Source organism: Nannobrachium achirus, assembly GCF_963921795.1.
Source record: "Nannobrachium achirus genome assembly, chromosome: 22".
NCBI classification, from domain to species: domain Eukaryota; kingdom Metazoa; phylum Chordata; class Actinopteri; order Myctophiformes; family Myctophidae; genus Nannobrachium; species Nannobrachium achirus.
This window is the reverse complement of record NC_137829.1, coordinates 13,614,366-13,638,957: the sequence shown is the minus strand read 5'-3', so window position 1 is coordinate 13,638,957 and position 24,592 is coordinate 13,614,366. Positions and strand designations below refer to the sequence as shown.

At 42.3% G+C, this 24,592-nt stretch overlaps 1 protein-coding gene across 3 annotated transcripts; it reads left to right on the top strand.

The window, feature by feature from the left end:
* Positions 1-22,733, top strand: lrrc41 (leucine rich repeat containing 41). Of its 3 annotated transcripts, none has more exons than XM_080753034.1 (14): positions 1-260; positions 1,484-1,570; positions 1,793-1,851; positions 2,369-2,547; positions 8,989-9,169; positions 9,768-9,864; positions 11,283-11,543; positions 13,721-13,981; positions 15,420-15,500; positions 15,671-15,835; positions 16,500-16,601; positions 20,539-20,667; positions 21,124-21,196; positions 21,720-22,733. In XM_080753034.1, exons 1-14 carry the CDS (start codon positions 113-115, stop codon positions 21,937-21,939), a joined length of 2,043 nt encoding a protein of 680 aa, XP_080609160.1. In that variant the 5' UTR covers positions 1-112; the 3' UTR covers positions 21,940-22,733. The 3 variants fall into 3 exon arrangements, with proteins under 3 accessions (XP_080609160.1, XP_080609159.1, XP_080609161.1); XM_080753033.1 differs by having other exon boundaries at positions 9,768-9,873; XM_080753035.1 differs by having other exon boundaries at positions 206-260; positions 1,484-1,617; positions 9,768-9,873.
* The last annotated feature ends 1,859 nt before the right edge of the window (positions 22,734-24,592 follow it).

Here is a 24,592-nt window from a genome sequence, read left to right as displayed (position 1 = left end):
TGTAGTTTAGCAAGTAGCCTACTCTGTTAGCTTCATTTAGAAGTGTCAAGTAAACAAGGTGGTTTTGTAGTTCAGCAGAACTGTAGTGTTGCAGTAATGAACGGTGTGAGAGATGATGAAGAAGATGCATGAAGATTATGCTGCAAACATTCAGAGCAGACAGGCAGCAGTCAACACGTCATGTGTGCTCAGTCTCAAACAGTTATGTATGACTGCTGCCAGCCAGCATGTCAAACATGTGGATATGAAAGCTCTGCTGGGTGAGTGGCATTGATTATTAATATTATAGAGTATTTTGATTGTTGATCTCCGTTTGGAATACGGAGCTAACTGTTGTTGGTGAGGGGAATTGATTAGGGCTACTACTACAACTATTGATCATTTATGCATCCATAACATGCATTATTGGTTAGATTAATTATTGAGCCCCTATTGACATTAGATTATTGTAGATTCATTGATTGTTGACATGGATCTGAAAGCTCTGCTTGGTGAGTGGAGCCTTACCTGATTGCAGGCCACGGCACGGGGCGGAGTGACCGCGGCAAGGGGCGGAGTGAACGCGGCGGTTATCGTGGGCTTCGGTGACGTGTGCAGTGGGGCGACGGTGAGATTCGAACTAGTGATCTCTGGCACTCAAGTCGGCGACTCTATCCATTCAGCCATCAATGCTGATGTTTATCGTGGGCTTGCCCAGGCCTTACGGCCTGGGCATAAATATAACGATTGCATTCACCACGGCTTCGTAACTCGCGCGGCGCTCCGCCGGCCGCGCGGCCCTGGCCCGCTCTTCGCGGCCACTCGCGCCTGCGGCGCTCGGGGGCGAAGAGCAGGACCAAGGTCCGCTGGCCTTCGCGCCGCTTGCAATGTCGTGGACAATAATCAAACGCCTCCGCCCACCGCCGCGTTCACTTACAGTAGCGTTCACTCCGCCCCTTGCCGCGTTCACTCCGCCCCTTGCCGCGTTCGCTCCCCTTGCCGCGTTCACTCCCCTTGCCGCGTTCACTCCGCCCCGTGCTCCGGTCTGCAATCAGGTATACTTGGGTGAGTGGGATAGGTAGTTAGGTAGCTAGGTAGGTCGGTAGATAGAAGGTGACATTGTTTACCTGTATCATGTATTTGTAAATAAATAGGCTATACCTGACAAAAACATCTCAAGAAGTGGGGGACAAAATTATATTGATTTGGCTACTTTGCTCGGACGTGGTCGTCCGCCTTGAGGAGACATCCTAACTAGTTGGGAAAGGCTAAATAATATTGAATAGAAGTGTTTTGACTGAGTGTGGTTTTTAAGAAAGTGAGGTAGGGGGCTGTCTGGTTGGGGAGAGCGTTCCAGAGGGAGGGGGCAGCAACAGAGAAAGCCGTGTCCCCCCCAGCTGGTACACTTGGCCTTTGTCCTCACCTCCCTTCAAAAAAAAACTAGTTCCTAATATGGAACTAGTATTTGCACTTATTCAAACCTTTGACTTTGTCCTCACCTCAGAGCTTCCAACATCCCTCATTAAAGACCTGTTGCCTCATCTGAACATCATTGACCTGGAAAGACTCCAGCCAGCTCTAAATGGTAGAGGTAAGCTCTGCTCCATGACTATGGGGCTCAACAAAATAATGGTCTTGGTAAGTCCTTAAATTTGTTCTGTTCTCCACTAGTTGTTTTGTTGACTTGAAGCGTGTATACCAGATAAGAATTTAAGGCATTATCTCATGAAAGTTCTTTGATATTGTAGAATCATCCTTTAGGCGCAATTTATATACAGTGTTTTCTAGTAACGGTTTGTCTCCTTGCATTTAGGTATATCTACCTACTCGGCATGGGTTGCAATACTGCAAGATATCTGGGGACGTCGTCATGTAAGTATTCTGCTTTTTAGCCAACACATTCTCAGTCTCACACATACTGTAGTGCTGCATTAGGGAGGGGAAATGACAGAGCTTCCAAAAGAAACACGCTTTGGTAGCTTCAAATGTCACGAAACGGGTGGGACATTGCTGTAAGAAAATATTTCTGGCAAATCTTTGGCATTTTCCCTAGACCACCCATTATTCATGTTTTACCTATATATATAGTCAAAGAGTGCACATAAAAAAGACAAAGCAACAAACAAAAAACACTTTGGTTTGATCTGTTTCTATTTATGAGAACATTCTCTAAATGGAATTAAGAAAAGTCATACACATATCCGTGCACTTTTCAGAAACAAGTACAACAGGCTTACCTTTTCCTTTTTATTCTTCTTTTTTTTCACTTGTCATCAATGTGAGACCCCACCTTCACTGTCCCGTGGCCTTACTTGGGATCCCGACCCATAGTTTGAGTACCGACGTGTTAGAAAGAAAGCTCCTCTAACGTGTGATTGGTGTGTTCCAGGCCATGGACTTCCACACAGAGGAGGAATGTAAAACGGAAGCAATGGACAAACTGTTTCGCTTGGTTTTCTACGGTTTCAGCAACGGAGGCGTCATCAAACACCTCCCTAAAGTCAACGTCAATTCCCTTCTCCTGGTGATCGCCAAATACCTCACACGATTCCACGTCAAGCCCTCCAGGTCAGTGCTGGAAAGTACACTCAAGAACTGTAATTGTTTTCGTTGCTAAATTTTTCTCCTCAATTTACTTGTTAGGCCAGTTGATTCCTCCCCACACACATGTATGTGTGTTGTCACTGGCACTGCTGTTGTATCCTACTGGGTCACTAACCTCGCCCACCAGGCTTTCTGAGAAAAAGCCTGGTGTTCGTTCACAACAGGCCGTTTGGCCTAAAGCGCGGAAACCACTAGAAGAAGCGGCGTCGCTTTGATTTGGTTCCCTCCGTTTGTTTCCCCAATCCCTATTAAAATGCTCCAGTAGCCTAGTGTAGTCTTGCCAGTTGCTAACAGTTGGACTAAAAGATGCATATACCAAACGATTTTTTCAAAAGCAAAACTACTCCGCATCAAGGAGTTTATTAGGTAGGCCCTAAAAGTATGTCCTTGAGCGCAGGGGAATATTTTGGGTTAAAACTGAATCCGGTTTGATCTTTCCGGCAAATTGTAGTCCTTTGAGTACTACAACATGACGTGTTGTGGTTTCCGCTCCAGACCGGTTACAAGACCGAAAAGTGAAGTGATCCCAGACTACTGGGTCACCTGCCTGTGACTACGCCCTACTCCTCCCGCCCAACACTCACTGCTTACAGGTGCCACCCAGCTCGTAGGAGTACACATACTACATACAGTGACAAATAGCACCATCCCAGCTTCCCTTCCCCAAACACAGACCAATTGGGTTTGTACAGATGCTCGACACAGCCGGATGCAACGCGGTGGATTCAAATCCCTTAACCCCCACTGTGCCCATTTTCAACCTACCTTCATACAGTATGAATTTGGGACTCACTCATGCGTCTAGTCGGCGCCCTGGCCAACTCGGGAACAATGTAAATAGGGAATGAATGCCCCGCCCTGTAATGCAAACCCCATTATACCTGTTGTCATAGGATCTGTTTTGACCATCTGTTTGCGTGTGTCCATTTATGCCATTTATGCCCATATATGGAGTTATCTGTCTGTCTGCATCCATTTTATGCCCATATATGGAGATCTCTGTAGGACCCGTATTGACCATCTGTTTGCCTGTGTCCATTTATGCTCCTATATGGAGATATCTGTATCTGTCTGTGCCTCCGACTTTGTTGCAGACACAGTGCCGGTTCCCTCTTTAATGCAAACCCCATTATACCTGTTGTCATAGGACCCGTTTTGACCATCTGTTCGCCTGTGTCCATTTATGCCCATTGACTCATGTGGTGTACGTGATGTCAGAGCCTTTTATGAAGTGATGTCACAATGAGTCAGAGCTTGCGCCGATTTTCTCCGGAACAGCCTGATGTCAACAATCAGCTCCGCATAAGGAGATTCCGAACGTTTTGCGCCGGTTTCGGAAAACCTTGGAACGGGTCGAGGCCCGGCACTGCACTCCGGGCCCGCGGCGGGGAACGCGCGTGCCGAATTTGAAGCCGGTGGGACGAACGGTTCTCAAGATACGCGGATTACATACAGACAGACAGACAGACAGACAGAGATTTGTCGCATTTATAGATCGGTTACTATTTTTGTCTACTTACTCAGAAGTGGGCTGTGAACAGTGCAGAAACCTGCTTGTGCTTACCAGTGACATCTTGGATGGGGAATCCAGGCTTGTCTTCCTAGAAACCTATTAATAGTGGCCATTGTTCCCGCATTATTAACACAAAAAAAATGTTTTGAAACTCTCCACAACCCTCCTCTGAGACTATCATACGGTAATATAAAGCTTCAACTTTTTAACAGTTTGGCCAGTAGTGTGCCAAACTGTAGTGTGCCAAACTATGAATTTATTAGAGAATTGAAATTTCCCATTGACTTTAATGGGAAGATGGGAAAAAGGACGACCCTTTAAAAAAAATTGTTTTGTTTATTCGTAACATATCACTTAACAGCACCTTTAACCATTTGAACCCCAGCACTCATATTCTGGGGAGAACACTCCCTGACCCTGTTGACAGGAGTATGTGCAACTAGAAATACTGTTCCTTCGAAACAGTGTGGGCTCGCTTCCAACCCAACAAATAGGATACTTTAAGGTACTGTAAGGTACAGTACCTTACAGTATTGTACTGTACCTTACTATACTGTACTGCACCTTACTGTACTGTACTGTACTGTACTGTACTGTACTGTACTGTACTGTAACTTACTGTACTTTACTGTACTCTACTGTACTGTACTTTACTGTATTCTACTGTAACTTACTGTACTTTACTGTACTCTACTGTACCTTACTGTACTGTACTCTACTGTACCTTACTGTACTGTACTGTACCTTACTGTACTATACTATACTGTACTCTACTGTACCGTACTGTACCTTACTGTACTGTACTCTACTGTACCTTACTATACTGTACTTTACTGTACCCTACTGTACTTTACTGTACTCCACTGTACCTTACTGTACTTTATTCTACTTTACTGTACTTTATTGTACTTTACTGTACTCTACTGTACCTTACTGTACTGTATTGTACTTTACTGTACCTTACTGTACTGTACTCTACTGTACCTTTCTGTACTGTACCTTTCTGTACCTTACTGTACTTTACTGTACTCTACTGAACCTTACTGTACTTTTACTGTACTCTACTGAACCTTACTGTACATATTCTATGTGTTCTAGAGGTGTATATTGAGTGCATATACTGTAGGTTAACAATCCCAGATCACATCTGTCCTCCACTATGTCTATAACCAAGGCGTTCTTCTATGTGGCCACTCCAGACTGAGGAGTGGAGCATGACTTTTATTGTGTTTGTGGATCTGATTTGAAAATGCATTGGTTGTGATATCTCCCTGAAAACCAACAACAACCACTAATACGGCTGATTGTCCCTGCGGGTTCTAGGATATATACTGTAAATCCCATTGCCCGGGATCCTAAAACCTTATTCTTTTTAAGTAACATTTCTAAAACACTACAAAACATGTCTCAAAGACAAATACAAGCAAACGTCTCCACAGTAACACAGTAACAGTTGTGTGTGTGTGTGTGTGTGTGTGTGTGTGTGTGTGTGTGTGTGTGTGTGTGTGTGTGTGTGTGTGTGTGTGTGTGTGTGTGTGCGTGCGTGCGTGCGTGCGTGCGTGCGTGCGTGCGTGCGTGCGTGCGTGCGTGCGTGCGTGCGTGCGTGCGTGCGTGCGTGCGTGCGTGCGTGCGTGCGTGCGTGCGTGCGTGCGTGCGTGCGTGCGTGCGTGCGTGCGTGCGTGTGCACATTGTAGATCAACTTCATAGCAGTATTAAGTGGTCCATCTATGTTTTTTATTAATAATAAAATCTGCAAAGTAACAAGTAACTGAGGCTGTCAAATGCTGTATTTATAGTAGAGTATATGTAACAAAAATGGAAAGTAGAGTAAAAGTACCTCAAAATTGTACTGTAGGTACAAGTACTTGTATATACTTGAGTAAATGTACTTGGTTACTTTGTAGCACCACAGAACAGCCAATGACAGACAGGCCTTTAATCACAGCTGTCTCAATCAGTAGAGTGGAGAGGGACATTTATAGATATTTGTAGTTTTAACTCAGAATATATACATCACAAAGCTTAGATATTTGGATCAAATCAGAGAGCAGACCTGTGTGAACGCAATGATATAGATAGCATATCTGAAGTGTGAACACTGCAGCCACAGCGCCTTAACATAAACATGGGTCTATTATCCTTCTCTCCACTCTGTCCCCACTCACTAAACCCATTGGAAATGCATTGGGTGCTTAAAGTTAAACATTTTTATTTTTTATATTTATACTACAAAACATTTCAAAACCAAGAATACAAGCACACCTGTCCTCAGTAAGCTGAACACATAAAAATGTGAATGGTGTTGAAAGGTGTAAGCGTTTAAGAGATGAAGCGCGCCAAAGTTTTGAGGAGATACTGACTAGTATATAAATATAGAAATAAACTAGAAATACTGTTCCTTCGAAACAGTGTGGGCTCGATTCCAACCCAACAAATAGGATACTTTAAGGTACTGTAAGGTACAGTACCCTACAGTATTGTACTGTACCTTACTGTACTGTACTGTACTCTACTGTACTGTACCTTACTGTACTTTACTGTACCTTACTGTACTGTACTCTACCTTACTGTACTATACTATACTGTACTCTACTGTACCGTACTGTACCTTACTGTACTGTACTCTACTGTACCTTACTATACTGTACTTTACTGTACTCTACTGTACTTTACTGTACTCTACTGTACTTTACTGTACTCCACTGTACCTTACTGTACTTTATTCTACTTTACTGTACTTTATTGTACTCTACTGTACTTTACTGTACTCTACTGTACCTTACTGTACTTTACTGTACTCTACTGTAACTTACTGTACTTTACTGTACTCTACTGTACTGTACCTTACTGTACTTTACTGTACTCTACTGTACCCTACTGTACTGTACCTTACTGTACTGTACTTTACTGTACTCTACTGTACCTTACTGTAGTGTACCTTACTGTACTATACTATACTGTACTCTACTGTACCGTACTGTACCTTACTGTACTGTACTCTACTGTACCTTAATATACTGTACTTTACTGTACTCTACTGTAATTTACGTTACTCTACTGTACTTTACTGTACTCCACTGTACCTTACTGTACTTTATTGTACTTTACTGTACTTTATTGTACTTTACTGTACCTTACTGTACTTTACTGTACTCTACTGAACCTAACTGTACTTTTACTGTACTCTACTGAACCTTACTGTACATATTCTATGTGTTCTAGAGGTGTATATTGAGTGCATATACTGTAGGTTAACAATCCCAGATCACATCTGTCCTCCACTATGTCTATAACCAAGGCGTTCTTCTATGTGGCCACTCCAGACTGAGGAGTGGAGCATGACTTTTATTGTGTTTGTGGATCTGATTTGAAAATGCATCGGTTGTGATATCTCCCTGAAAACCAACAACAACCACTAATACGGCTGATTGTCCCTGCGGGTTCTAGGATATATACTGTAAATCCCATTGCCCGGGATCCTAAAACCTTATTCTTTTTAAGAACAATTTCTAAAACACTACAAAACATGTCTCAAAGACAAATACAAGCAAACGTCTTCACAGTAACACAGTAACAGTTGTTTGTGTGTGTGTGTGTGTGTGTGTGTGTGTGTGTGTGTGTGTGTGTGTGTGTGTGTGTGTGTGTGTGTGTGTGTGTGTGTGTGTGTGCGTGCGCGCGCGCGCGCGCGCGCGCGTGCGTGCGTGCGTGCGTGCGTGTGCACATTGTAGATCAACTTCATAGCAGTATTAAGTGGTCCATCTATGTTTTTTATTAATAATAAAATCTGCAAAGTAACAAGTAACTGAGGCTGTCAAATGCTGTATTTATAGTAGAGTATATGTAACAAAAATGGAAAGTAGAGTAAAAGTACCTCAAAATTGTACTGTAGGTACAAGTACTTGTATATACTTGAGTAAATGTACTTAGTTACTTTGCAGCACCACAGAACAGCCAATGACAGACAGGCCTTTAATCACAGCTGTCTCAATCAGTAGAGTGGAGAGGGACATTTATAGATATTTGTAGTTTTAACTCAGAATATATACATCACAAAGCTTAGATATTTGGATCAAATCAGAGAGCAGACCTGTGTGAACGCAATGATATAGATAGCATATCTGAAGTGTGAACACTGCAGCCACAGCGCCTTAACATAAACATGGGTCTATTATCCTTCTCTCCACTCACTAAACCCATTGGAAATGCATTGGGTGCTTAAAGTTAAACATTTTATTTTTTTATATTTATACTACAAAACATTTCAAAACCAAAAATACAAGCACACGTGTCCTCAGTAAGCTGAACACATAAAAATTTGAATGGTGTTGAAAGGTGTAAGCGTTTAAGAGATGAAGCGCGCCAAAGTTTTGAGGATACTGACTGACTGACTGACTGACTATAAATAATGAAGATAACATACGTGTGCTCAATAATGAAGATAACATACGTGTGCTCGCCTTCCAGGCGAGCCCACAATGAATGACCAGTATCACCCTCCGGCCTCCCCGCCCAGCTTCCCTCCCCCAAACACAAGCCAATTGTGTTCGCATAGACGCCGACAAAGCCGGATGCACCACAGTGGATTCGAACCCACAACCTCTGTGGTGGTGGGCAGGTACTTTGTCTTTTACCACTGCACCACCTAAGCGCCCGAAATCACGTTTGGTTCTCAATAGGTTTAAATAATTAACGACTTAGGGAAAGCTTTCGCAGAAGTTGATCGTCGATGGTCTATTTTCAGCAAAAGCTTTCCACACAATAACATAACACAGAAAAGACCTAGAGCCCTGTGGGACTCAGGACTTAAAGTGATACTGTATGTTGAGTGCATGACTCTTACTGGTAACAAAGTACCTTTACACTGTGGCATTGTTTCTTATCCTCCGCTCCAGGTACTTGCCTAGCCTGGCTACCGAGCAGAAGGTCCTGCTGAACAGCTTGGAGAGGACAGTGCAGTGTGTGGAGGTCAAGCAGCATTTATTGCCCTCCAGGGGGCAGTGTGACTGCATTCTGTACATCTTGCATAGGCTGCTGGACCACGGCCAAGCCACCCAGCTCGTCATACATAATCAGGTTAGGGCTGTCACAGTCATCGCACGATCGCTTTACCACAGTTATTTGAGATAATCGCAATGATTTTTGCGTAATCGCCGTAATTGTTAGAGCAGTCACGATTATGACATTTTACTTGACGATTAATTGCCACACACACAGTTACGATTAACGATTGAATTGTGTTTTTGGCATTCAATATTGGAACATCTGAATGAAAAAAATGTGTTTGGCCTTTAGGTTCCATAAAACCTTGCAAAGGGCAGATACTTTAAGGCAAATAACTGACATATACAAAGACTGACATATTTAATAATGTACCAATAGATAAATGCACGAGGTTGTAGATTGAGAACCACTAATTAAACAGTATAATCGTTGTATCATTATTATAAAATAATAATCAGTGTGACCATAATATAATCATTGTAATATAGTGAATAGTCAATGTAATCATTGTATAATCAATCATTATAATATAATGAATAATCAATGTTGTAGTGATACATCTTCTGATGCTTAGCTGGGGCACATCATCAGTGATGGATTTTAAAATAATCTCTAATCAGTGTAATCATTGTAGAATCATCAATAATCAGTGTAATCATTGAATAATCAGGATGCGGTGGTGGTGTCCTGGATGCTTCAGGACCGAGCGTCCAGCTGCCACAGGACGCTTGTGCACGGGCGGACAGGCATCTTCGCACCTGCTGCAGGTGAGCTTGGTGAGCTGCTTTTTAATATGCATTTAAAATTGCTTAGAGGATGGATTGGTGGACGATGGACACCACACATGCTCATGCAACATCGGAACTTGCAAGCCGTGCTGTTGCTCCAAATTCGCACCACTCTTGCCACAAACACTGTTCATGGTTCTGCCCCATTGGCGAGAGACACACGGTTTGTCCAGTACTGTTACAGCAGTACAGCAGTGTTTAAGCCTTCAAATGGCCATATCGTGGTGACGATTGCTCTGATCAGCACAATATAGGGCTATACAGTATTTTCATAATTTATTGCGACCATTAGGTCGCGAGTTACTATGAAAACCTCCACCGGCTGTCTGTCAGTCAGTCCCTCCGTCAGTCAGTCCCTCCGTCTGTCCGTCACGTCACACTTTTGGCCCTACTCTTATCTCTGCCACCGTTGCCCCTATCCATGCCAAACTTTGCACACACACTCCTTGGCTGACAAACCACAACCTCCGCACCTGATTTCTTCCCCTCTTCTAGCGCCACCATGAGGTTGCTACCGTCAATTTGTGCATACTTGCGACCCCGATTAGGAAGTCTTACTGCTTAAATTGATTTGTTCGATTAAAAGAGTAGTTCACCCCCAAACAATTACTTATTTTCTATCAATTTCACAACCTATGAAGCCTCAAATTCATTAAGATGTTTTTGTCACATTCTTAACTTCGCCGCCGCCAATCACGTCTTTCCATGTTTTCGCTAACATATGAGTCACCAGATCTTTCTCAGACACAAAGAAATTCAGGAGATCACGTGATCGCAAGATCTCATTCGCTGTTCGCTTCCTGTTTATTCCATTTGGCGAAAAGCCTGTATCCCGCCCCATTGTTCTCCTCTGCATTTTTGGCCAGAAATGCTAAAACATATATTCAACGGCCCATAACTAGAGCAGGGGTTTTCAAAGTGGGTGCACCCCCTGGGGTGCCGTGATGGCAGTCCAGGGGTGCCGCAAGATAATTTGATAATATTTTGAATTTATTTGGACACTTAAAAAAATATCTTTATATGTGTAAACATGTACAAAGTTATTTTCAGTCAGTTCTAACCAAAATGGCTATAATCTCAACGTTGCCCTTGCAACGGGGAGAATAATGGCAAAACATTTTTTATATAGAGTTGAATTAATATAAGGTGCTGGGAGAGAAAATTATGAATATAATGTAGGTTATGTAATGCCTCAGATGAAAACAATATTTAAAGGGGTGCCCTCAGCCAAAAACGTTTGGGAACCCCCTGAACTAGAGAAAGGATTGTCCAAATGTAGCTCCATACAGGCGCTACAAGCTCCATGAATTCAAGACTTAATGGTGTGTGTAATTGATAGAAAATAAGTAGTTATTTTTTGGGGCGAACTAGTCCTTTTAAATGTTGCACCCTTTCAGGTGAGTGTGGCCCCCGCCTCCAGGAACCTGACAACGAGGAGGCCCATGTCGTGCCCCGCAAACGTCCCAAATTTGAACCAGAGGAGGAGGATTGTGGAACGCCCGGCGAGCACCCGAAGGATCTCCTGCAGCCCCCGCTGTGTCCTCGGGGACACATCGCTTCGCTGCAGCTCAGGGAGTGTGGCCAGGATGTCATCAGCATCCTGACACCACTGCTGCCAACGTGGCTGAGCCTTCAGTCTCTGTCCCTGCACACCCACTGTGAGTCACATTTCTTTGTTTGCTTTTGTCTTCCCTTTTTGTTTTCAATTGTTTCATTGTCTCCACCAGCCGAAGGCAGGGGGAGAGTATGTTTTCGCCCCTCTCCGTCCGTGCGTCCGTCCTCCAAGTTTGTTACCAGCTAATCTCCGGCACCGTTGGCCCGGTCGCTGCCAAAATAAGCACACACACTCCCTGGATGGCAATTCAGAACCTCTGCCCAACATTTTTCAAATGGCCCTGTTCTAGCGCCACCATGAGGCCGATGTTTGCAAAACACATTTCTGTACACTACTCCTACAGATTTTGTCCAAAAATCACGCAAATCGGTAGACGGTATCTCTACAGTCATGTGATCGACACGGATCTGTCTGATTGTCCATATTCCATCCTGATTGGCTGATATTGGCTTTCAAAGTTTGTAATTGGTCCATTTTGGACAAAATGCCTCAAATCATAAACGCAGAGTGCAATTAACATGAAACTGCGCACACACGTTCCCACTAGGCAGAGGAAGAAATGGCACTTCAAATTTTCTAAATCAGCCTCATGGTGGCGCTATAACAGGCCAATTTGTGGTTTTACCTATAACTCCACCGATCTGTTTCAAAATTTGTAAGCGCACTCCCTATAGGCCAAGGAAAAACCCTTTCCTTGCATTTTTTACATCAGCCTTTTATAGAAGAAATTACACTACAAAATGTTCAAATCAGCCTCATGGTGGTGCCATGAAAGGTCTAATGCTGCGTTCAGATGGGCTCAGGCAAGCGGTAGACGGCAAACCGGAAGTCATTTTAGTGGACGGGAGTAGAACGGCAAACGGTACAGTAGTCCGGCAGTCGAAACCGGTGACGGTAAACGGCAGACGTGCCGTTCAAAGTTAAATTAATGTATCTTTTTACCGTGGTACAGGACGGAATCTGGAACCGGATGTTACGTAGCTCCATCTCACGGGACAAATTCGAGCAGAGCGCCAACACACACAGAACACACATCAGCCAGCAGTAGCAGAGAGAGCAGCATGGAGCCACCTCAACCACCGCAGCACGCGTTTTCATTTTGCGCGAGCGCTTTAAATAATTAATTAATGTTGCCGTACCGTTCCGTCGGGCATATTTTGTTCTACCTTGCCGTACCGTCCAGCAGGTGGTGCTGTTTGCCGTCTACCGCTTGCCTGAGCCCATCTGAACGCAGCATAAGATTGGTGAAGAACACACGCCACCCTTTTTACATTTGCCTATTATAGCACCACCAGGACGCGTGGCCTGGTGGAGACCTGTGCTCGGAAGAGCACTTCTTCTAAAAATTAGTTTTGGCTGGCCAGCCGGGGTGCCTGATGGAGGGGGAAAGGAACTGGTTGGAATAACGTATTCCTTCCACGCGCTACATCCAAACCGGGGAAATCCCCACTGTCAGGTGAAAAGAAACAACTTGGACTACTTATGCAATGAAGGAAGCATGAAGTCAGTCCGTTGTCTCCCCAGGCGTGGCAGAGAGAGAGCAGAGCCCAGGATTACATAGGCAATTGGCACTGGGTGAAAATGGGTTACAAAGTTAAAAAAATAAAAAGAGAAAATTAGTTTTGATTCATTTTTAAACGAGGGTAGTTTGTTGTTTTAGTCATTTACTGTCAAACTAGTCCTTACCCGTTCAAATATATGAGCTCCGAAATGATGTGCAGTGTGTGGGTTATGGGATGTGTGCACCCGTTTCGTTTAATGGCTACAGAGATACTGATGCAGAATAGATAGTAGATACACCATAAAAATGCTAATATACAGCATATGATTTGTGAAAGTGACAAACGGGCTTCACAGTTATGTTAGGTGTGTTCATATGCTAATGCGATTTCAGATCAATTGCTCCAGCCACTGAGGAGAAACGTTGTTTCAGACAGACAGACAGACACTCACTCAGACATTCGGAAAATTATATGTTTGATAAAGTCCAGTGCAGTGTTGCCATGTCTGCTAATTATAAGCAACTTTGGGCTAGTTTTTCTGTAAGTTGATATATTAGTGGTTGCGTCAAGGAAACAATAATAAAATATTATTATTATTATTATTGTTAATTATTATATTAACCTTGGTGTGTGTGTGTGTGTGTGTGTGTGTGTGTGTGTGTGTGTGTGTGTGTGTGTGTGTGTGTGTGTGTGTGTGTGTGTGTGTGTGTGTGTTCAGCGGTGTGCAGAGGCGCTGTGCTGGGCACCTTGCTGAGGAGTCTGGAACAGCTGTGTGCAGCGAGTGGCAGCCGCCTGACTGAGCTGAGCATGCTGGGAGTTCTGCCACACCCCTCCTGCATGACAACCCTGCTGGACGCATGCCCCACCCTCACCGCCCTGTGGGTGGAGCTTCACCCCATGCCGGAGAACCCCGCACTACAACCAACTAGGGATGTGAAAAAAAATCGAAAATCGACTCACGCTCACCGCGACTCAAAAAGTACGAGTCGAAAAATCGAAAAATATATATATTTTTTTATTTTTCAAAAGTTTTTCCCCCAAAAAAGGTTTTAATCGTTCAAAAACGTTATAAGCGTTAATGTTTTCCATAAGTGAGTGGACCGTGTGTGTCTGTGTCGGAGACGAGTGCATGTCTGTGTTGTGCATTCGCATGCATGCGGCGCTAGTCAGGTCCGCGGACTACTGGTTGCGAAACACTGCTGGACCAGGCTGATGCGCGCGTCATAGCAGTGCGCGCTGACTTGCCTGACTGTATCAACTCTATGGACTGGATGCTTTTGTTTACCTCCTGCCTCTGCATGCATGCTTGACACGAAAGCTTGCTTGTTAATGGCAGCGTCGCCGTCGTGTGCGATGATCGCAAAATCACGTTAATGCGACACTCCCGTGGACGCGGTCGGGGAGAGAGCGAGGCAGACACTGCTCCACATTTGATACACTAGCCTGGGGTGCACCAGCCTGAGCGCCCCCACTACGTTCCATGGAATTTATCACTCCGCTTCTAGTCTCTAAAGAACAGACTCCATGGTAACGCAAGGAAGAGCAATTATTTATTATAATTATTATTAGGGCTTTGATGCAAGTTCTGATGGGTGCAGCTGCATACGTTGTGTTGCTTAAAGTAATGCGCCGTTGTGCTCTCCTCTCAGCTGCTGCTAATAGCGAAAAAAAAAGTGAAAAAAGTCGATCGACGCGTCGATTTTCGGCCGCGACGCGTCGATTGCCAATAATGCGTCGATTAACATCCCTACAACCAACCACCAGCGCCGTGTCGGACACAGGTGTGCAAAAACAACGATTCTCGAACGTTGTCATTTCAAAGAAAAACATGTTTGACATACATTTTACTCAAATACTGAACAGGAATAGGACACTTTGGAAGAGATTTGGGATGTGTATTTAGTAATATTTACCTTGTCATGTTGGAACTAGTACCGATGTGTTGCTTCATTGTGCTGTTGATTATACATTACAAATCCAAAAACACTACACTTACAACAAAGTGTTTCGTTACTCGCTACTTTGTAGATTTAGATTTATTTTGACAAAACAAAAAAATAACATATCTACAAGCTCATAATGTGTCTCATGGCAAAATATTGTGAGTGAATGTTGTACATTTCCAGAAATGTTGTAATGTCATACATTTCCAGAAATGATGTAAAGTATTATATATATTTAAAAAAAGAAATCTCAAGTAAATTTACATTGTCTGGTACGAGCTAAGGGCTACTCTTTAATAATTTGTCTCAACAAAATTGTAAAAAGAAAATGGGCTAATGTCTTGCGTGTGTCTGTGTGTGTGTGTGTGTGTGTGTGCTCCATGAATTCAAGACTTAATGGTGTGTGTAATTGATAGAAAATAAGTAGTTATTTTTTGGGGCTTACTAGTCCTTTTAAAACTTTCACCCTTTCAGGTGAGTGTGGCCCCCGCTTCCAGGAACCTGACAACGAGGAGGCCCATGTCGTGCCAACCACCAGCGCCGTGTCGGACACAGGTGTGCAAAAACAACGATTCTCGAACGTTGTCATTTCAAAGAAAAACATGTTTGACATACATTTTACTCAAATACTGAACAGGAATAGGACACTTTGGAAGATGTCTTGGGCTAATGTCTTGCGTGTGTCTGTCTGTGTGTGTGTGTGTGTGTGTGCGTGCGTGTTACAGAACTCTCTCTGTCTCATCTGTCAGTGAAAGTAGCTCAGGTGGAGATTGACGTGCGTCATGTAACACGCGTGTTGAAGAGATGTCCACAGCTCACATCACTGCATCTCTCAGGACTCAGGATGCCTAGTGGCTTTTCTAACACACTGCTCTTACGCTGTATCTCAGGTAACCTGGCCAACAACACCAACAGTACATACACTAGACCAGTGGTTCTCAACCTGTGGGTCGGGACCCCAGGGGGGGTCCCCAAATAATTTTGGAGGGGTCCCCAGATGATTAACTTATTGTGCAACATTGCTTTCTCACTCAACAATAAACAAACAGCTTTCTCACTCAACAGTAAACAAACCAATATAAAGTTTAAGTGTAGTGTATATGCACATTTCTAAAGTGACAATTTAAGGACTTCTAATACCTCTAAAATGACAAATTGTCAAATATTAGAGGCAGAAATTGTGAAAATAGACGATCTACATGCTCACAACGCCTTGCAACGTAGATCACTTATTTTCACAATAGAACCGTGTTATACAAAATGTAATGCCTCATCTCTCAAGAAATAATCAAATTATTCAATATATTTTTAATGTTCTGTCCTTCATAAGAAAATCATCATATTAGTCAATGTATTGTTAACTGTGCAGTAGAATTTGAACTAAATCAGTCAGTAATAGTCAGTGTTGTACATGCCTTAGAAATCACATTATTGTGTACCCCGTTTGAAATTAAACCTCTGGTCTGCCATTGGCACAAATAATGAAGTACATTTGACTTATTGTTATTGTTATTTGTGTGCTGTCAGTAATACATTGTGATGATAATTGTTCAGAGTCAAGGGGACACTTGAAGAAGCTCCACTTGGAGGATGTGAACATGGCTAAATATCTGCCTGATGTAGTACATGTACTGACTACATGTTCTTTGTTACAAGGTAATGTACATAATGAGTTCTTTTAGGTTTTAAGTTAAAGGAGAAGACCGTTCATAAAGGGTTTCTTACTTTTTAGTTGTCTCCCCTCAGATGTTGACTAGTGGTCGAGGTCTTGATTTTATTTCCCAAAGCATTGTTGTGATTTTCGTCCAAACCAGAAAACCGAGTTCCATCTCACAACGGCGGTTCATGGGCAAAACCAAAATCCGAGTATTTAAACATGTCAAAACAACAAAATAACGCCTCAGGGGCCTGTTTCACGAAACCTAGATTAGGGATAAAGCCTGGCTTTATCAGCTATCCTGGCTTTAGTAAGTCTGAGTCAGAGCTCAATCGGTTTCATGAAAGCTGAATTACTTGGCAGATTAGCCTCGCCAGTTAACCTGGATATTTTAAGCCTGAACTCGGTTTCATGAAAGTTATCCCACTTTAGTTACCATGGAGATTAAGCTATGAAGCTAGCCTGCTCTAGACCAGGCTCATAGCCAAGATTTGTTAATCCATGTGCCTTTTTGTTCAAGTTTTGTGAAATAGCTGTTAGTCCTATGACTCCAAATGTAAACTAATGACTTTTTCCACATTTAATTCAACACCTATGTTAGTATATAGAGTCTTGTTAATTACTCTGCATTAAAATGAAATAAAAAATACAAAGATATATAATACATTTAATTATAAGCCTATTACTAAAATACTGAATAAATCATGAATCATATGACTCATGTGATATGTCACTATAGTTCATATTGTTAGATGTGTGATAATAAATTACTGAAATTCTTGAGATTATAAAAAAAAATGGCTGACAATGTAGCAAGGTTGTTTTCAATTAAGTTAGCGATAAGAGTAATATAACAGCCTGTCTAGGTGTGTGTAAAGTAACTAAGGACATTTACTTAAGTATTGTACTTAAAGGGGCACTCCACCACTTTTCAACCTATGTTCATATAATTGGTCCTCACTCAAAAATAGTTGAGTAGAAAAAAATTGTGATATTCATGGACATTAGTGGGGACCTATTATATGAAGACAGGTTGAAAAGTGGTGAACTACTCCTCTAGGTATAATCTTGCAGTATTTGTACTTTACTTGAGTATTTCCAATTTCCAATACTTTATTTACTTCGATCTACTCCACAATACATCTCAGATCCAAATATTGTACTTTTACTCCAATACATTTATTTGAAAACTTTAGTTACTTTACTTTGTAGATCTACAAGCTCACAATGCAAAGCATTCTGAGCATGTAGATCTGCTATTTTCAAAAGATTTTCCTATATTTGAAAACTTGAAATGGGATATCTGCATAATGAGTACTTTTACTTTTTGTACTTTAAGTACATTTTGATACTTTTACTCAAGTACATTTTTTATTCTGGACTTTTACTAACAGAGTATTTCTTCATTGCAGTATTGATACTTTTACTTGAGTAAAACATGTGAGTACTTTTTCACCACTGATAGCAGCTATAGCATGCCTGTCTTTTTTATGTGGGGGGAGGGAGGACACTGCTCTGTTCTTCGGTGCCGTGATTGGTCACGATCAAGGAATCGATGCTCGACTGCATGGGCTTTCCAAAGAAAAGCCCATGCCTTGTCGAGCCAGGCTTTACGATCCTGGCTCAACAAAGTCTCTCCTTCTCAGCCTGGCTTGGTGTTAGTGGAACGGAATAAGCCAGGCTATATGGAGGAGGCTTTGTCAAGTCTGGATATGTCTTAAATTCCAGCTTAGTTTATTCTACTTTCGTGAAACAGGTCAAGTGTCTCCTTCTTGGACTCCCAGCAGGGAACGGATGTCAACAAACTGCACGTGATTGCAGCACTGTTGTGAAACAGCCGTAAAGCGAATGCTGTCTCCAGCATGGAGATGTTTTTTATTCTACCAGCAGGGGCGTAGTTTTTCCAATACTTTTACTTCTACTCACTGATCCAAATATTCTACTTTTACTCCACTACATTTATTTGAAAACTTTAGTTAGGCCTACTGCAGTAGTATAACATATAATATTATAAAACAGGTTCAAATTTGTACTAGGCTTTTTACACGTTATTGTCACTGGAATGTTCTTTGTTGCCTTGGCTGAATAGACTACTAGAGTGTGTTGCAACAATCAATGCCAATGGCTCATGAATATGCAACAACATAAACGTGCAGTAGATACAGTCATACAGAAGGGGTTTGGAACATTATAGAACTGCAGAGATCGCTTTTTCCATACATTTAGCTGGGAGAAGCAACAAAAGATTGCAAAACTACGCCCCTGCTGGTAGAATAAAAAACATCTCCATGCTGGAGACAGCATTCGCTTTACGGCTGTTTCACAACAGTGCTGCGATCACGTGCAGTTTGTTGACATCCGTTCCCTGCTGGGAGCAAGCCCCCAGAACCCTGGGGGCGCTTTGAAGCAAAAAGTACATGGTGGCCGTTTGAGGTACTGCAGTTGGGGCTACTATTCAAACAGTTAGTTCAGTTGAGGCAGATAGCCTCCCGCTACCCCCGCCTCCCCGTTTCTCGCTCCCCGACCGTCGCGATTGGCTCAGAAGCCAAATAGTAGCCCCACTACGTCACGTTTCAGAGGCGTTTCAAACGCGGAAGTACGCTTCATGCGCTGGGTGAGCAACTCAATGCAAGTGGACGGGCGGGGATATCAGTTGCCCTCTCTATTCTTATTATAACTCTATGGCTGGGAGTCCAAGAAGGAGACCTGAGGCGTTATTTTGTTGTTTTGACATGTTTAAATACTCGGATTTTGGTTTTGCCCATGAACCGCCGTTGTGAGATGGAACTCGGTTTTCTGGTTTGGACGAAAATCACAACAATGCTTTGGGAAATAAAATCAAGACCTCGACCACTAGTCAACATCTGAGGGGAGACAACTAAAAAGTAAGAAACCCTTTATGAACGGTCTTCTCCTTTAAAGTATATTCTGATGTTAATACTTTAACAATGTGACTTAAGTAATTTGCAGAACCTTTACTTTTATTATATTGTGGTATTACAATAATAGTTTATGGAACAAAGTGACCAATTAAATAAATAATACTATTTTAAGGCTATACAATTCTGCTAACAGGTTTTATTTATTTATTTATGTACAAATAGAAAGTATAAATAGACTAATCACATTCAGTTGAATGTAAAATCTGGTATTCAGTGAGATATTATACATTTTACGTGAGCAAGATTATAACCAAATATATTTTTTTTGTGGCAGGAACTTAAGGCCTCTACGGGGGGGGGGGGGGGGGGGGTAAGTGTTAGGATTTAAAGTTCAAACTGGAGCCACAAAACCACATAACCACCAGGACAAAGGTTGCAATCAATTATCCAGTTTTATTTCTTTTCCGGATAATGATGAATTGGTGAATAGGTAGGTGACATTAAATGATGATTGCCATGGTTCTAAATAAGAAACACAAAAAAAGGAACAAATTATAATATGTCTATTAAAATATTAAACATAAAGTATGGCCTTCAAATACATTAAAGTATTTCAGATAATTCAAATAATAATAAGCCAAGTATTTAGTCATTTCATAATATTAAATGAATCAAAGTGTGGTTAAACATCAAGTAGAACACTGAAACTTACATAGAACAATGTTCAAAGACGCATGGCAAAACATCAGTTGTAGACACACAGGCCTGCTGGCATTTGTTTGGAGACAAAGGGACTAATGGAGAATGGGAATCCAGGCCTATTGTAGAGTGTGGGAGGAAGTGAGGTGGCTGCACCTCACCTGTAGCACAGGTTCCACTGAGCCACTGTGGTGTCTCCTTGTGGACGGAGGGGAAATTAATGAAGAAGCCTTGTAGTTTGTCACAGTAAGGGACCTGAATATAGAATAGGGAACACTGGCAAAACAAAAATAAATCTGCATACTGCATTAAGTGATTGGCATGTGTGTTGTGTCTTGTGTGTGCCTCTCTTTAGAGTTGTCGCTGAGGGACTGTCGTCTGCTGGAGAGGTGCAGTGACAAGGAGCATGCTTTAAGACAGCTGGTGGACTGTGTGAAGAGAGCCTCATCGCTGCGCTCACTCAGCCTGGCACAAAACCGCCTCGGTAAGCCAGTGGTTCTCAACCTTTTCAGGCTGTGACCCCCAAAATAATCATATTTTAACTGGGGACCCCCCACCCTGATGAGCACGAAGAGTTGAGGAATTACTCATTTGGCTCAAAACCCCTGACAGGTTCAACTATACCAGACTGATCACAATATGAGAGTCCAAACAAACCACAGCCTCTTTTTTCCCATTTGGATATTTCACAGAGGTACTGTAAAGAGTGTGACAAGAGTTTCAGTCTGTTATGTCACCTGACGAGACACCACACTAGAGAAGAACCTTTTCACTGTATACAGTGAAAACCACCATCTGCACAATGGACGCGACGTCCATTGTGCAGATGGGTGACGTTGTGACGTCACCCAGAACGCTGAGGAGAAAGTAACGCAAAATCTAACTTGAAATAACACAGTCCTTTTATACCAGCTTGCTGTTGTTTTGCTTGTATCTACAGCCAAGAATGTCTCCACACTGACAGAACTGTATGCTGGACCTTCACAAAGCACTGTCACAACGCTGGATATCAGGTAAGTACTGACATGTTCACAACTTAATTACATTTCAATGCAATTGAATTTATTGTATTAATGCGCATCTCCTGGCTTTTATTTCCATTTATTTTTGTTTGTTTGTTTGTTTTTTACTTTTACCTTTAAAGCATAATTTATAGAGTATACGTGTACTACAGTGCCGTGCACGAAAAGAGCAAATCTACACATCCACAACACGTTGCACTAGTCAGTGACACATCAGAATAGCTAAGAGCTCAGGGTTCCTCCTTGCGTTCAGTGAAGCAAATTAAAAAAAGATAATGTTGTCTAATATTTCTCTTGAACTGTTATAATCCAAATCCAAGCTTCAGAGCCTGTAGATTTTTTACAAATTCGAAATATGCCTAACCCTTCTAAATATCTGTTTTTGATATGTATTTGTTTGGTTAATTGACCTGCCCCATTGCCCTAGGATGGCATGAGTTTCATTCTGTTATTTTGTGTTCTTATTTTGTATTCTTCCATTTTCTGGTCCTGTGTTTGGCCCATGGGGGAACAGCTCTAACTTCATCCAGCCAGCTGATCTGTTGGAGTTTGCGCAGCGTCTACAGCAGAATCCCCCAGCGCAGAGAGTGACCCTGGACCTGCGGAGAAACCCCTGGGACCGAGACCAGCACGCCTGGAACTCTGCTCTGCGCTGTCTGCGCACAGTCTGTGACTTTATCCTGGATGACTGGAGGTCCACTGACACCATGGCAGACCACATCAGTATGATGTGACGTTATATAGGGATGGATCATGGGACAATATGAAAATGTCACATCACGATTATTGTGACAAAAGAAATTGTAATTTACGATATTATCGCGATGATCAAAATCCATTATCCTGGAACGGAACATTTGCCAAAAACATATCGCTTATCGTCCCATCCCTAGACTGGAGATCCACTGACACCATGGTAGACCACATCAGTAACAGGTGACTTTATGATGTACCTATAGATCTACTGACACCATGGCATACCACCCACAACTTCCCACAATTGTTTTCTTTATTTTTTTTATTTTTTTTTCAAAAGATTTTCAGGAGAAAAATGACTTTGGGATACTATTTCCTTCACCGGTTTACCAATGATGCTAATTAAGGCTGTGTTTCTCTCTCTCTCTCTCTCTCTCTCTCTCTCTCTCGCTCTCTTGCTCTCTCTCTCTGTCTCTCTCTCTCTCTCTTTTTTTTTCTTTACACATTTCCAGAAAAATAAATGAAAAACATACAGTATATATTATATATTTTTCTCTCTCCTGTAGGCAGGGAAATCTCACACCTTGACACAGAGCAGGATGGAAATGCATTTAAGAAGAGTCATAAGCTTAATTCATTGCGCATGCAGTTGGGATAGGCGTATCACAATGTATGACATAGGGGCCTTTTCTTACATTTAGTTTTTGATATTTACAAAGTGAGGTGTTTGCTGATGCTGGCTATGGAAGGTTCTTGAGTTTTAGACCAGTAGCCTGATTTGTGCTGAAGCATTAGCCCTTAATGTTTTCAATAATAAAAAATAGCCAATCTACACACTCACAACGCATCACAATGCATTGTGAACTTGCATTATTGGTTATTTTCACTACTTTTGCAAAACAATATACAGTAGGGCATTGATATATGGGAGAGAAGAGAGGGGGACATCGGAAGAAACCTACAAAGATACAGTACCAGGGGTCTTCAACAGGGGGTCTGGGACCCCTAGGCCTAGGGGGTCCTCATGAATCCAAAATACACTGATGATCGTGCTGTCAAACGATGAAACTATATGGAATCTATGAAAAGGTTGTGGGGGTCCCTCTCTCTCTCTCAACTAAGGGGTCCTTGGCCTGAAAACGTTGAAGACCCCTGAATTAGACTATTATGGAGATGCAAGGTTTCTGCCCAACAGTGACGATATATGATATTCAAATACAACCAAGTTGTATTGATGATCAGATTGGTCGAAGTCAGTGTATCCCAACCTGGGGTCGGGGACCCCTTGTGAGGACTTGTCTGTTTGGTGGAAGCCCAAAAGCATAAGTTGTGTTATTGGGTCATTGTATATACTACAAAGTACAATAATAGTTTATATTATCAGAATTCGGGTCCCAGGGGGAAAAAAGGTGCCCGAGGGTGTCTTATGCATCAAACTGGGAGTCCTTAATAGAATAAAAGGTTGAGAATGACTGATCAACGGGAGCATAGCAATAACATGTCATGGATGGGACCATTGTGTGCACTGCATCAATATACCTGTTGAATGTTACTAAGCTGAGATTGTCACTGTGTGCAAGTCAAGGTCAAGTCCAAATCTCAAGGCAACATTTGAGATTCATATACCAATGCAAATTTGCCTCTATTGTGCCTGCTATCTCTTTAACTCTGTAAACATTTATTTTTATTCCAAAATGCCAAAAAGAAGACATTCTTCTTGCTTTATAATTTGCCTTGGTATTGGGAAATTGGTGCACAAGGTAGCCTACTGATATAGTAATAGAAGAAAAGAGATCCCTCTTCCACTTCCAATTCACCCTTTGTTAGCCTTCTGGTTGGTCCCTGGCTCTATCTGCCTTGACCCGCCCTGGTTCCGCCTTTTTATTTTGAAAAAAAAAACATGCTGAGCCACTATACTGCCACTGAGCAGCTCCATTTTACTGAAACCAAGTTTGAAATTAGAATTGAACACCGAATAACAATACGAAGCACCTGAATTACAAGGGTAGTTCCCACCAAGATACAGCAACCAATGGGTATGAAGAGGAGCGGGACAACGGGTGGGACTTGACAAAGGGTGAATTGTGACTGAATGTCTGCTGCTCATTTCTTTGTTTCATCACTTCCAACTTTACTTGTTTAGCCTGTATCAGTGTATCCTGTGTGAGTTATCTCTCCTTGGATTGGATGAAATGGGTTATCACATGTATGTTATATTTATATAACGTCTGGGGAGACATGGAGACGCTGTTACTGAACAACCAATAATAACAACCACTGTATTATATGGCTTTACTATTAGTATCTGAGTTCCCAGATGTCAGGTACAAAACTTAGTATCGTACCTGGACCAACCTGGTGATGGAGCTACCGTTTCCACCACCAGGTGGCATTAGAGTCTTTATCACTTGGAGTTGATGGCTGCTCTCTAGCCATACAGTGCGGTTAGGTTTTAACTACAGTAAGTATGTCGTTTTTACAGACAAGGAATGAACATACAAGGCATTCTTTTTTATTAAACACATCACGCGTTTTTATATTATATAACGCGCCCGCACACAAACGTCAAAAAGACGCCCGAATCAGGACTCCTCCTTGGAATGGGAAACAGCTTCGCTCGTAACACCCTCAATGGTGCCTCGCTGAAGAAAAGCGTCACGCAGAATAACATTACGTTTCCCTGGGCCCTGC

What these genes read in the sequence shown, in the direction of transcription:
- lrrc41 (XM_080753033.1), top strand. Translation starts at nt 113, where the DNA reads ATGATGAAGAAGATGCATGAAGATTATGCTGCAAACATTCAGAGCAGA. An exon ending in TACATGTTCTTTGTTACAAG is followed by an intron (nt 16,602 to 20,538) that starts GTAATGTACATA and finishes GCCTCTCTTTAG; the next exon opens with AGTTGTCGCTGAGGGACTGT. An exon ending in CCTGGCACAAAACCGCCTCG is followed by an intron (nt 20,668 to 21,123) that starts GTAAGCCAGTGG and finishes TTGTATCTACAG; the next exon opens with CCAAGAATGTCTCCACACTG.